Source organism: Manduca sexta, chromosome 14 (assembly GCF_014839805.1).
Source record: "Manduca sexta isolate Smith_Timp_Sample1 chromosome 14, JHU_Msex_v1.0, whole genome shotgun sequence".
In the NCBI taxonomy this organism is placed as follows: Eukaryota; Metazoa; Arthropoda; class Insecta; order Lepidoptera; family Sphingidae; genus Manduca; species Manduca sexta.
The window spans coordinates 12354042-12367309 of NC_051128.1; the positions used below are offsets into that span (position 1 = coordinate 12354042).

Genomic DNA, 13268 nt, shown 5'->3' on the forward strand with positions numbered 1-13268 from the left:
AGGTATCGCCTTGTATGTTTGCAATACCAATTGATCCTATGTTGTACATATTTTTAAACGCATTAATACATTTGTTGATTATTATTATTAATCATCAGTTAATTCACGTGATTCATCTGTTTATCTCTTAACATTAATATATACGTAAATTATTAAACAAAAATATAAAACCGATCATCATTAAAATGTAATTATTTTGGACTTATGCATCATTATTTCACAACGTTGACTAAATTTGAGGAAATCCGTAGTACAGTCTTCCTTTAACCCTGAAAGAATTGACCTCAAAATTGACACCAAATAGTACAGCACCCCAGATCAACAGACAAAAATATGCATAGTAAACAAATAAAACTGCTTTGGTGGCGTAGTTGTATTGCGTGCGCGATACGACACCGCTCTCAAGTCCTAGGATCGAATCCCGAGCAAAGTGATATTGAATTTTTCTACTCAGTACCCGGAGTCTTGAATTTGTACCAGATATAACTATAAACTTGCCCTCTATCACATCGACGGAACATATATGGCCAAAAAAAGGACAAAGGACCCGTGGTTGCACCTCTACACACCCCTTCGGAGATAAAGGCGCTGTTTGCTTGTTTTTTCTATTTATAAACAACTAGAACTTCCATTCCAGGCATCAAACCAGAGTCAAAGGAACACAGACGTGGAGCAGTTCAGGATCGTACAGGAGGCGATGAAAGTGATCGAGATCGGAGCGAGTGAGCAGCGAGAGATCTTCGAGATCATAGCCAGCGTGCTGCATCTCGGCAACGTGAAGTTCGTGCAGAACGACAAGGGATACGCTGAGATCCTGAGTCATGATGCAAACAGCGGGAACACTGCTGAGGTAATTATTAGCTAAGAATATAGAGTCCACTTATGTTGGGTCTTTGATAGTGATGTTAGATGTCAGAACTGATGCCGTATACACAACATTTTATAAATTGAAATTCGTTGTTGTGATTGGCTAATATTGTTGTATCTCAATATTAGCCAATCACAACGGCCCATGTCCACGCACTGTGGAAGCTGCCATGTCGTCAGCACTGAGAATCAGACTTGTTATCGCAGCTTTACTCCGTCCTTAGATAAGAAACGTCTATGAATAAGGGGAGTAAGTCTTTTCGTAGATGAATGTAGGAATAAATCTAAAATGAAAAAGTATTTCGTATTAAAACGATAATTACCTGTATGGTAATCATTTCTGTGAATAAAAGAGACCCGCAAGAAATAACAAATCACGTAATGATATTTAATATTTCCCTATACAAATACGATTTATTTGGTAACTTCAACAAAACAGTTCATAGGTACTAATACAATAGCGAATTGTTTAATTTCCATTATATTTCCAAATTGCAGTCCAAACCCTAAGTCTAGAACAATTGCTAGTTGTCCTATTGTTCTAGCTGTTTACACAACACACGCACTCGAATGAAGTGCTGATAAACACAGCGGAATTATTTTAAACATTAATCTATTAAGTACTATATAAGGCCGAAATGATAGCGAATAATTACTCTTTAAATTAAATAAAATAACTATTATAGATAGGATGGTAGAGTACTTAATAATAAATACTATTACTGATTTACGAATGTAGAAAAACCCATAACGAGTAGTTTTTGTGATTTGCTGAGTACGCTCAGCATATCGTTAAATACGCTAGAAAAATTCAAAATGGGATCTTTCGGGTTTTATCTAATAAGACCCTGCACCAGGGCAAATGCAAAATACATTCCATATCCATTAATAATTTCACGCAAATAAGTGCCAATGATGACGATGGTCATGACAAGCAAGAGAAATTCGCATGTGCCTGGCAACTGTCGAGGGACGAATAGTTTTTTTTTACTCAATACTTAGATTACGGTAACAATACAATATAGCCTTTGCTAGAAAAAACAATGTTTATAATATGATATATTTCAACGTAGTAGAGGCTACACGGAAGAACCAACACACCATACCTTAAAAAAAAAATTGAAACTAGGATATGTATCATTAACCTGGCCTAACAATACACAGAAATGGTAAATGATAAGTTATTATACTCAACTTAAACCAAGTCAAGTCTTGGCCAGTTAGTATGAACATATTAGATGCTGTCGTTCCATTGAACACGCGACGTCTATGTTCGATATCCAACCGCGAAATCGATACGTTTAACACTAAAAGGTTACTTATTCATCATTTGATTGGTATAAAATATCGATGAAAATTATTTTCTCCTGGAATTTATTAACTCTGACCCCAAACTATAAAAAAATGAAAATCCATTCTTCCGTTGATTTTCGACGAGGTTTTCTTATATCCACCCGAATAGCGAAGTGTTTAAGCCCACGTAAGTGTGTCGCGTTTCGAGATCAGCCTGTGTATATTTAGTTCCAACAGGCTGGCATAATTGTGTCGACTGCCGAGGAGTAATCATCTCTCGTCAGTCGACATTCTATTGGACCCCACTCTACTTACCATCAGGTGGAGTGGGGTCGCTTTGCCGTTCACGTATAAAAAAGTTATTCTGAATCCATTAGTAATTGAATATTCTAATCGTAGCTCATTGCGCAAGCCGTGGGAATGTGGGCCACTGCTATCAAATAACCATAAATCGAGGAAGGTCAAGCTCACCGCTATCAACGGACTTTATGATATGCCACTATTGTCGTAAAATAAATATATTTGTATATATTTCATTAGTCAAATACTACTCTAAGTCCTAAACCAATGATTCCTATAAAGGAACTTAACTGTTCCCGTGGGGTCAATAGTGAGAATGAGCCAATCAGAATTAAGTTTGACGTATTTACAGAAAAATTATTGGTCTATTCTTACTATTAACAAGTAATTTACAATTTGTATCTATGTTCTGACTTACTTCGCCGGCTCAGCAATCCAAAATTAATCTTTGCCTCTGAAATGAGATTCTTCCAAATGTCTATCTTCTATGGTATTTTACAACGCAAGGTTGTTTATATTGGAACGGTTATGTGGTTTCACTTCACCTCATAGTAACTGAAATAGGGTCCAGAAAGAGTGTCGACTGACTAGGGATGTACCTATCGCTAGTCGGCACAACTATGCCGGCCTGTTGGAATCGGATATACACTGGCTGATGCTGGAATGCGACACACTTAGTGGGTCACTACGTCGGTCGCTGTCCGGGTGATCATAAAATATATCCTACCACCAGCAATTAAAGTAACCCACCTTCCACAGCTCTTAAAAGTAAACGCGAACAAACTCCGTGAAGCTCTGACCCACCGCACCATCGATGCGCGTGGTGACGTTGTCCAAACTCCCTTGGACATTGAGCAGGCGCAATACGCGAGAGATGCCCTCGCCAAAGCCATCTACGACAAGCACTTCAGCTGGCTGGTGTCGCGCCTCAACGCCTCCCTCACTCCCAAGGAGAAGGACTTGAGATCCTCAGTCATCGGTATCCTCGATATCTATGGATTTGAGATTTTCCCTAAGAATAGGTGAGTGCTTTTTTATTCAGTTTAATACCAAATTTTTTTAAATGTTTGAAGGTTTTAACACAAAAAGGCGATGTAAAATCGGCCAAAGCAAAAATACGTCATTGTAAACTGAAAAGCCTCTAAATTTCTGAAAGTAGATTAACGGTTCTATCACGCTGCTCAGACCTTAAAGGGAAGTAGCAGAAATATAGTTGACATGATATAAACCCTCTCAGTATTAGATGGAGCTCGTACCCAACAGTGGTTTGGCTTTGATAATATTAATATGAGTAACAATATCTTTATTATTTTTCTACAAAAATATTAACCAATTGAAATATTTGCATAGTTTCGAGCAGTTCTGCATAAACTTCTGCAACGAGAAGCTCCAGCAGCTGTTCATAGAGCTGACCCTGAAGCAGGAGCAGGAGGAGTACCTGCGCGAAGGCATCGAGTGGGAACCCGTCGAGTACTTCAACAACATCGTCATCTGCGATCTCATTGAGGCCAAGCATAAAGGTACAACATGTCATTCTCTTTTTCAAGTCTTCTTCCCTTTAAAGCCGGTAGCGTATTGCCGACTTTTTATATGGATTTTTTAAATGGCGATCATGGGATAACCCAGTTCCTTATATGCCGACAGATGCTTAAAAATCTTTGTAATGATCTAAGCTAGCCTCTGGGTCATAACATTATCTACATCAGGCCTGACACAAATTACGAAGTATTTACAACGCTGTGATATTTGGTCGCATATTAGTCTAGCATTCTATCTTCCGCTAGGTAGAGTAACAAGAGGATCTGATTATAATTTCAAGAGCTAAATTCTTTTTGCGTCATATTACTGAACAGTCTGTAAAGAATTTAGCTATGACACATGTTGATGCTGTGCGCTGACGCCAGGGTCATCAAGTATAAAAATTTATGTGAAGACGTCCTGATGAGGTGGTTGTTTTAGACTCTTTATTGAATATTTCTCTAAGTACATAATACTACAGCTTACATTATATTTGTAAATTCTTACCTACTACTCTGTACTCACTACAAATCTGCCTCAACTTATCCTAAAATTCTTTAAACCTAGGTATAATCTCGATCCTGGACGATGAGTGCCTCCGCCCTGGAGACGCGACCGACGCCAGCTTCCTGGAGAAACTGACGCAGCACCTTGACGGTCACCAGCACTACAAGTCGCATCGCAAGGCAGACATCAAGACGCAGAAGATCATGGGCAGGGATGTAAGTATACTTTGATAATAGCCTGAAAATGAGATGTGATAAATGAGTGAACTAGAGTTGATAAGAGTATAATGTAGTGAAAATATATTGTTAAAGAGACTGCGAACTTTGGCAGTCGCCAGAAATATCCCATTTGTGTTGGTTGGATGATCCTGAAACGTAGATTTGATGATAGGATAGAAAATATATTGGTGCAACCATCAACTACAATTTATTAGAAATGATAATATTATACAAGGTCATTTTGACGTTGCGTTACTAAATGGAAACATATTATCTTCTTGAAAAAAATAAGTAGGTAACTCAAATTATAGGTGTAAAAGAAAATTTTTAAGTTACTAACAAAATAAATATCAATAAAAAGACATTTTAATTGATAATAATAATAATATTACTAATATTAAATTCCAAGAAAAGTTGTCGCAGCGGCGAAGTCATACTTTTAGTCAGAAATATACCCATGCACACGTCATGTTCGCACTTAAAACACTAGCACTAAAAATAAGAAAATAACAGAAAACAAAATTGTGATATTCGGTCAAAATATTCGTTATTAATGGATGATTTTTAGCAAAATGTTCGCCGATGTAAAGACGAGTATGTGGTTTCATTTATTATAGGAATGTCAAAATTTACCTTGAAAATAATCCAAACTCCGAAACAGCTGTAATGTTAAATTTACAACTAGTAATGAAAGTAGTTTTAAGATATTTTCAAGATTTCTATCCAATCCTATTGTGTTCCTGTAGGAGTTCTGCCTGGTCCACTACGCCGGCGAGGTGACGTACAACGTGAACACGTTCCTGGAGAAGAACAACGACCTGCTGTACCGCGACGTGCAGAGCCTCATGGCCTCCAGCCACAACACCATCGTCGAGAGCTGCTTCAAGGTAAACATACCATCAGACTTCATCAGTTATATAGCATCACGCTTTCTTCAAGTTCAAGTGTGAGCAAAGGTCCTATCGCATCCACATTTCACCAGCTATATTTGATGTAATAAGGGCATAAATAACAATAAAAAATAAGAATTAAGGGTGCATATCTGTGTCTAGTGGATTCAAGGCATATACACAAAATATCGGTGATGACTGCAGTGATAGGTGAAGAATCTAATAAGACTTGCCAAATGCCATAACCTCCATAAATTACTATTGCGGTCAATGGTATAATTTGAATAAACAACATAGATTTTTTGTAATTTTCTGCTGGTAGGTTATATTTTATATCAGCCCATATGGCGACCACCGTACACAAGGTGTTAAAACCCGCTATAGTGACCCACGTAAGTGTATCGTTTCCGGGATCAGCCTGTGTGTATCCGATTCCAACAGGCCGGCATAAGTGTCGACTGCCGAGGAGTAATCATCTCTCGTCAGTCGACATTCTATTGGACTCCACTCCACTTACCATCAGGTACAGTGGTATAACTTTACCACTCTCGTATAAAAAAAAACAATATTTTTGTTACTGGGGAACATATATTAACTCATAACGCAAAATAAGAAGAGATTATAAATTAATTCATTATCCTTTAATCAATATTGTTGAAGTTGAAATCGCGAGGTCGCCAGCAAGTCACGAGACTTTACGCTATAATCCATTTAAACTCCTAAGCCAGCGATATAATGTTTCAAGGTTACTGTAACACGGCCAGAACGAAGTTTCCTACTACATATTCCAAATAATCTATACCGACTTTAGTCTTTTCCTTTTCTCTTTTTATTTATGGGTATATTGCTTTGACGAGGTTAGCAGATCATCACCGTGATGCTAAGTGTAACGACTACCCATAAAAATAGGAACCCTTTTGAACTACGAAGTACGGCGTGGCATTTTCCTTCGTTCGTTCCTTCCAGAAATAGAATGGCAAATCTCATAATGATCAAATACTCCAATGGCTATGAGATAGATACTTTGAAGGTGTTTCTTAAAAACACACCATTGTTTGAAATCTGCTGCCCCATACCAAACATACAACAAAGCGCTGTTACAGACCCACTGACCCGAGGTCTATCTCCTGACTGATTTCACTCAGATTTTTGAACCATTAATCTCTTGCATCTGGTTCATCATCCCTATTCCATTCCAGGACATCAACCTTCGCAGCAAGAAGCGTCCGGAAACCGCCATTACGCAGTTCAAGAACTCGCTCAACGACCTCATCAAGATCCTGAGCAGCAAGGAGCCTTCCTACATCAGGTGCATCAAGCCTAATGACTTCAAGGCTCCCAGTAAGTACAAGTTTTGCTAGAATATACCATCTTAGGCTATTTAGAGAGTATTATGTGAATAAAAAATATTTTATTTACAAAAATATATAATTAATTAACGATATATATTTCGGGTATTATGAAGGGATAAGGGCTAAGAACAGCAAGTTGAAGATCAAGTATCAATTAATGCATTCGCTTTCCACATCCATAATGAATAGATCCATAATAAATAGTTAATTAAACACACGCCCAAATTCTTCGACTTTATAATAGTCTATAATAATTATTATTTATACTAAGCAATTTAAAAAATCTGAAATAATAACTAATGTCGGTATTGGAATCTCATTTTAATATTTATTTCTAGTGCAATTCGACGAGAAGCTGATATCTCACCAGGTGAAATACCTCGGGCTCATGGAGAACCTGCGCGTGCGCCGTGCCGGCTTCGCGTACAGGAGGACCTACGAGGCCTTCCTGGAGAGGTAGACATTACTATTAAGAGTACCACCATATGAAACTCCATAATATTTTAAAATTATTTTTTTCTTCATATAATCGATTTGAACAACGACCTATCTTTCAGAGATCTAGAAGTTTGGAATTACAAAACCACCTTTTAAAAATATGTCTAATTTGAATGATAATGGAATAAGGTTATGCCAGTACCTATCCATTTAAACGTGTATATTCTCCTAGATACAAGTGTTTGAGCGCCGAGACTTGGCCCAACTTCCGCGGTCCGGCGAGGGAAGGAGTCCAGAAACTGGTGGAAGCACTTAAATTCGAAAAAGAGGAATACAGGATGGGCAAGTGAGTATAACCAGCAAGATTTTGTTATTATATAACTCAGTTTGTGGAATAAGAATAAAATAATAAATAGTATTAGATAGCTTTATTTTAGAGCAAAGCAGTTCGCACCATGATTTACTCAATATTTTAGGACTTAATGACCCTTCCAGCAGTCGACATAATATTATAACACCAAACAACAACACGAAATATAAAAATTTCTTAAATAAAAAAACTAACCAAATTAATGCTTTACAAATATTTTCCAGCACCAAAATCTTCATCCGCTTCCCGAAGACCCTGTTCGAAACAGAAGACGCGTATCAGCTGAAGAAGAATGACATCGCGACCATCATCCAGAGCCGCTGGAGAGGCTACTGGCAGAGGAAGCAGTACCTCAAGATGCGCAATGCTGCCATCGTCATACAGAAGTGGGTGAGGAGGTTCCTCGCCCAGAAGCTTAGGGAGAGGAGGAAGAAGGCTGCTGAGGTTATCAGAGCGTTTATTAAAGGTAATAAGAATATGTGAACTTTCAATTTCTTATTGTGCCATTACTGGTAGAAGCCTAATGAGTATTGTTCGATCTCCAGTCCGCTTTGTTAAATCTTAACAACCTAACCAAAAATCATTTGACCATGTGGGTTTAGGAATGGTTGGGATAACTAGTTAGTACTACCTACTTGCTCGTTTGTCTACTTCTTTACGGTTAGTACATAGGCGTCTTTCGGTTACATTTATGCTAAATACATGCAATTTCTCCCGAACAAATTTTGACAACATGTTTTTGTGAAATTTAACTTAAAATTCATCTCAAAGGCTTCATCACCCGTAACGGTCCCGAGACACCCGAAAACCGTCGCTTCCTCGGCATTGCCAAGGTGCATTGGCTGAAGCGACTCGCCACCAGGCTGCCGACCAAGGTCCTGGACCTGTCCTGGCCGCCGTGCCCCGCCACGTGCCTGGCGGCGTCGCAGGCGCTACACCGGATGCACCGCGCCCACCTCGCCAGGAAGTACCGCCTGGCGCTCTCCGAGGAGGACAAGAAGCAGTTCCAGCTGAAGGTGTTGGCTGAGAAGATGTTTAAGGGTGAGTTTTCGAATATTTAGGATTTAGGAACTATTAGATGGAGACCAGAGTATTTAAAAAAGAATCTCGTAATCACACTCCGTTAAATCAAATCCAAATTAAACATTATAATATGTTGAATGTATTATTATGTATTATTTAAACTGCTAACTGTACAATACATAAACATAAGCCTCGATTTGCAATCATAGTTCAAAATATCTAATGAAGCCATGTATATCTACTACACCCAACAACAGGCAAGAAGAACAGCTACCAGAGCAGCATCGCGGAGCGGTTCAGCGACGACCGCATGACTCCGGAGCACCGCATCCTCAGGAACACGTTCATGGCCTCGCCTTCCTGGCCCACCGGCGAGCAGCTCATGGTCAGTATCACGTTTAACACATTTTATAACCTGGAAATATATTGCCTATGTCTAGTAGTGGACTTCCAAAGACTGATAATACCTGAAATACCTACCTTTACTAGAAATAGTGTAATGAGTAGACTAACCGTTATTTTAAATAAACGATCCCAATCTCTTTTCTATCTATCTCAAATATGGACCAATCAGAACAGTTATTTTAACATCCTTAAAAATAAGTTATTTTAATTGGTTCATTCTCGGATTGAAGAAAACGGCTGTATCCAATGACACTCATCCATATGACCCACGTAACTAGACCGGTGTATGATATGTCATCAATCATAGTATCTATATCTGTGATGACTCACGGATACAGGCTTCAAGACAAGCTATTAGTGACCCAATATATATTATGGTAGGATATATTTTATATCAGACTGGATAGCGACCACCGTACACAAGGTGTTAAAAGTTAAAACCCGCCATAGCGGCCCACGTGTGTCGCATTCCAGGATCAGCCTGTATATATCCGCTTCCAACAGGCCGGCATAATTGTGTCGACTGCTGAGGGGTAATCATCTGTCATCAGTCAGTCTGTCATCAGTCGACATTCTATAGGACCCCACTCCACTTACCATCAGGTACAATGGGGTCACTTTGCTTTGCACGTATTTAAAACTAAATATCTGTACTTGCAGTACTCGTGCGAGGCTGTGAAGTACGACCGGCGCGGGTACAAGCCGCGCGACCGCTCGCTGCTGGCGTCGGACAAGGCGCTGTACGTGCTGGACGCCAGCGGACGCAAGACCTTCAAGCTCAAGCACCGCCTCCCGCTCGACAAGCTGCGCGTCGTCATCACCAACGAGTCCGACTCGCTGCTGCTCATCAAGATACCGCAGGACCTTAAGAAGGACAAGGTGAGGGATAGATGGCGCTGTTGTGTGTTTTAGGATTTGTGGAATTTTATACTACCCTCGCAAAACTAGCAATATCATGAAGACATATCTAATAAATATATTAAATCCTCTAACTGATAAATCAATGAGATAGCTCTGGGCTCCTGTTTTCTTTTCAATAGCGAACTCTTAAAATCCAGCTTATCGTAATATATTTTTTTTATAATACAAAATAAACTTAATTACAACACAATCTTTAGAAATGTGAACCGATATTACAAAATGTATATCTATATCTACAAAATTTCTAAAATTTACCAAGTGATAGGATTCCCAGCAGCAACAAACTTAAAAACTTAGTTCCTTGACCCTAAAAACCACTCAAACTTGATTTCCCGCTTTCTCCCCAGGGTGACCTCATTATCTCGGTGACGCATCTCATCGAGGCGCTGACCATCGTCACCGACTATACCAAGAAGCCAGAGATCATCGAAATCGTCGACACTAGAACGTGAGTTATATTACAAAACTGAGAATAAAGAATTATAATAGTTTTATTGATAATATATCTTCTTTTCCAAGCTGGAGCGAGTCCTCAGGTATATTTAAATACTGCGATATTAGGAAGTTTGTTGTTAGTAGTTTGTAGTTGGAAATTGGACTATCCTACTATTGTAAAATTAACTGTAAAGGCAAAAAGTTAGAGTTGTTTTTTGCATACCCAAATAGTCGTTATCTAGACATTGTGGCGTCAAAACTTGTTATAGGTATTAAGTGTAACGACGTATTTTGTAAATATGTAAAATATTAGAATCAAATAGAATCCCCCACATCCGATTACCTGAATTTAAAATAACCTTTTCTCCGCAGCATTGCCCACAACTTGGTGAACGGCAAGCAGGGCGGCACCATCGAGGTCACCAAGGGTCCTCAGCCAGCCATCCAACGTGCCAAGAGCGGCAACCTGCTTGTGGTACGAGTTTTAATATATTTATTACTTTTAAAAAATAGTGTATTTATATAACCTAGGCAATATTGATTTTTTATATTTTATTCAATCTTCCTTATTTTAGGTTAGGTTGGGTTAGAAAAAAACAAAAAAATATTTTTCATATTTCAAACTTTAGTTTAATGATTTTGATGCTTATTTTCTAACGTTCGTATTATTTTCAGGTTGCATCGCCATGAAACCAGTATTGAAGAATCCTATAAAACGAATGTGAACAACGATGTTTTTACACCTACACACATTATTTAATTGAATTAGATTATGAATTTGCGATTTGTAAGTTTCATATTTATTAAAAATATATAGGTAGCAATCTTAAAACTTTAACCAATAAAGTTTTATGAAAATACTATTGTCAAACAAATTATACAAACAAATAATTCTTATATATAATATTATACATTTTTATCGATTATTATGTAATGGATTGAAGTTATTTTTTATTGTTGAGCAAGGCATGGAAGTGTAAAACGAGTCTGTCTAGTTTTTATTAAGATATTTTTTTTATCACTTTAACTGTTATTTCCTAAAATAGATGTTAAGATTTATATTATTTTTATATATTTTATGTGATAATTAAGAGCAAATTACGTACAAAGTACTTAGAATTTTTTGTATGCCATAAAATGTTACTATGACATGAATTTTCCTGATTATTTTTTGTTCAAATTGTACTTGTAAAAATTAAAAATACTTGTCTAATTCATATTTTAGCTGAATCGAGGGTGCATATTATGTAAATTCATTGAGTTTTAGGATACCAATAGGTATCTTAAAGTTCTTCGTAGAATTGAACTTAGCACACTAGTGGACCAATTTTTTTGTGTGATTTGTCATAGCAGGTAAAGAAATATAGTTAAATACCTCTCTTACCCAGAAGTTCTGTTTGAAGTCTTGACATTTGAGGCAATTTTATAATGTATTCGAAAATCGTCTAGACTTTATGTTATTTTAGTTGACGTCTCTAGGCGTTACATTCTTTTGGCTGTTGGCTCGAGTTAGAAATTAAACGCAGCCTCAATTATTTCAAGTTTTTATCACGAAAAATACGTTATAATATAACCGCAAGACAAATCATACACAACCGAAATTGGATCCAACATTTGTGGTGAAATTTTTAATTGGCCATAAATATAACGAATGCAGGCAAAAGTGCCTTACTGTAAGCCAGTTAATTCGCAGTCATTTTATTAATAAATATATTTGAAATATATTTGTGGTTGTTTTCTATTTTTTATAATCTTGAATTAGGAAATTAACAATACTGTATATGGAATTCGAGGATTTCAAAACCAAATACACAAATTAAAAAAGGAAAATATTTCATCGTATATTAATTATATTACAAAATATTTAATCTATTTTATACAATATTGCGTGACGACTTACATCCAGAGTTGCAATGGTAATAATAAAATAAACGGAACACACACACTCACGCCTTTAATCCCAATGGAGTAGGCAGAGAAACTACTAGCACACCCATTTTCCGCCAAGTGTATTCCGTCCCGTGATGTGATAGGGGCGAGCCTGCCAATTTTTTTTAAAATACTTATCTCTTTCTCCTTTGTTATGTCTGTAATTAAAAAACCTTCTAACTCAGTTGCAGTCAACCGAACGATATGTTTTATAATATTAAGATGTTTACCATTGCAACTATAGATGTCTGGATAGGGCAAATAGTTTATCTATATAATACAAACCCCGTCGTACCAGAGTGCGCTGTATTAAGTCTTTTCATTATATATAAAAATATTGGAGGAAATATAACTATTTACAAATTACGTCTAAATCACTAATTTATAGATTTATATTGCATTTCGTTTCAAAATTAACAAATCCATACTTATTTACACAATGGAAATCTCGTTTACTTCAACATAATAAATTAAAACGTCCAAAAATGATTTTAAATAACACGAATCACTAACATTCTCGCCTTAAAGTTTGTATTTGTGTGGCAAATTGCTTATTATAATTAAATATTCGGCCTTAATCAAATCATTACCCGCGCAAATAAATAGAAACAGAATTCGCGGCAAATCACTTTTTAAATAACGAATCATTTTTCCGTCGGCAAAATATAAAAAAAAGTAAACGATGAATAGGAATATGACTTAAGTCCTCACAATACCAATAAAAATAGCTAATTAGGTCTTATCAGCTATTGTAACAAAAATTGTTTTAAAAACAACAACACACGTCGCAACAAAATACCTT

General features: G+C 37.1%; 1 protein-coding gene across 6 annotated transcripts in view; it reads left to right on the forward strand.

The window, feature by feature from the left end:
* LOC115445242 (unconventional myosin IC) overlaps nucleotides 1-12261 on the forward strand; it is a 63300-nt gene extending 51039 nt beyond the window's left edge. For all 6 annotated transcript variants that reach the window (XM_037438542.1, XM_037438539.1, XM_037438541.1 and 3 more), the window contains 15 exons: nucleotides 638-850; nucleotides 3220-3482; nucleotides 3811-3980; nucleotides 4546-4700; nucleotides 5450-5590; nucleotides 6793-6934; nucleotides 7284-7401; nucleotides 7616-7729; nucleotides 7978-8219; nucleotides 8525-8794; nucleotides 9034-9161; nucleotides 9842-10060; nucleotides 10450-10550; nucleotides 10910-11012; nucleotides 11213-12261. In XM_037438542.1, coding sequence (XP_037294439.1) covers nucleotides 638-850; nucleotides 3220-3482; nucleotides 3811-3980; nucleotides 4546-4700; nucleotides 5450-5590; nucleotides 6793-6934; nucleotides 7284-7401; nucleotides 7616-7729; nucleotides 7978-8219; nucleotides 8525-8794; nucleotides 9034-9161; nucleotides 9842-10060; nucleotides 10450-10550; nucleotides 10910-11012; nucleotides 11213-11227 — 2394 coding nt within the window. In that variant the 3' untranslated portion in view covers nucleotides 11228-12261. The remainder of the gene's footprint in view (nucleotides 1-637; nucleotides 851-3219; nucleotides 3483-3810; nucleotides 3981-4545; nucleotides 4701-5449; nucleotides 5591-6792; nucleotides 6935-7283; nucleotides 7402-7615; nucleotides 7730-7977; nucleotides 8220-8524; nucleotides 8795-9033; nucleotides 9162-9841; nucleotides 10061-10449; nucleotides 10551-10909; nucleotides 11013-11212) is intronic.
* Nucleotides 12262-13268: the final 1007 nt, after the last annotated feature.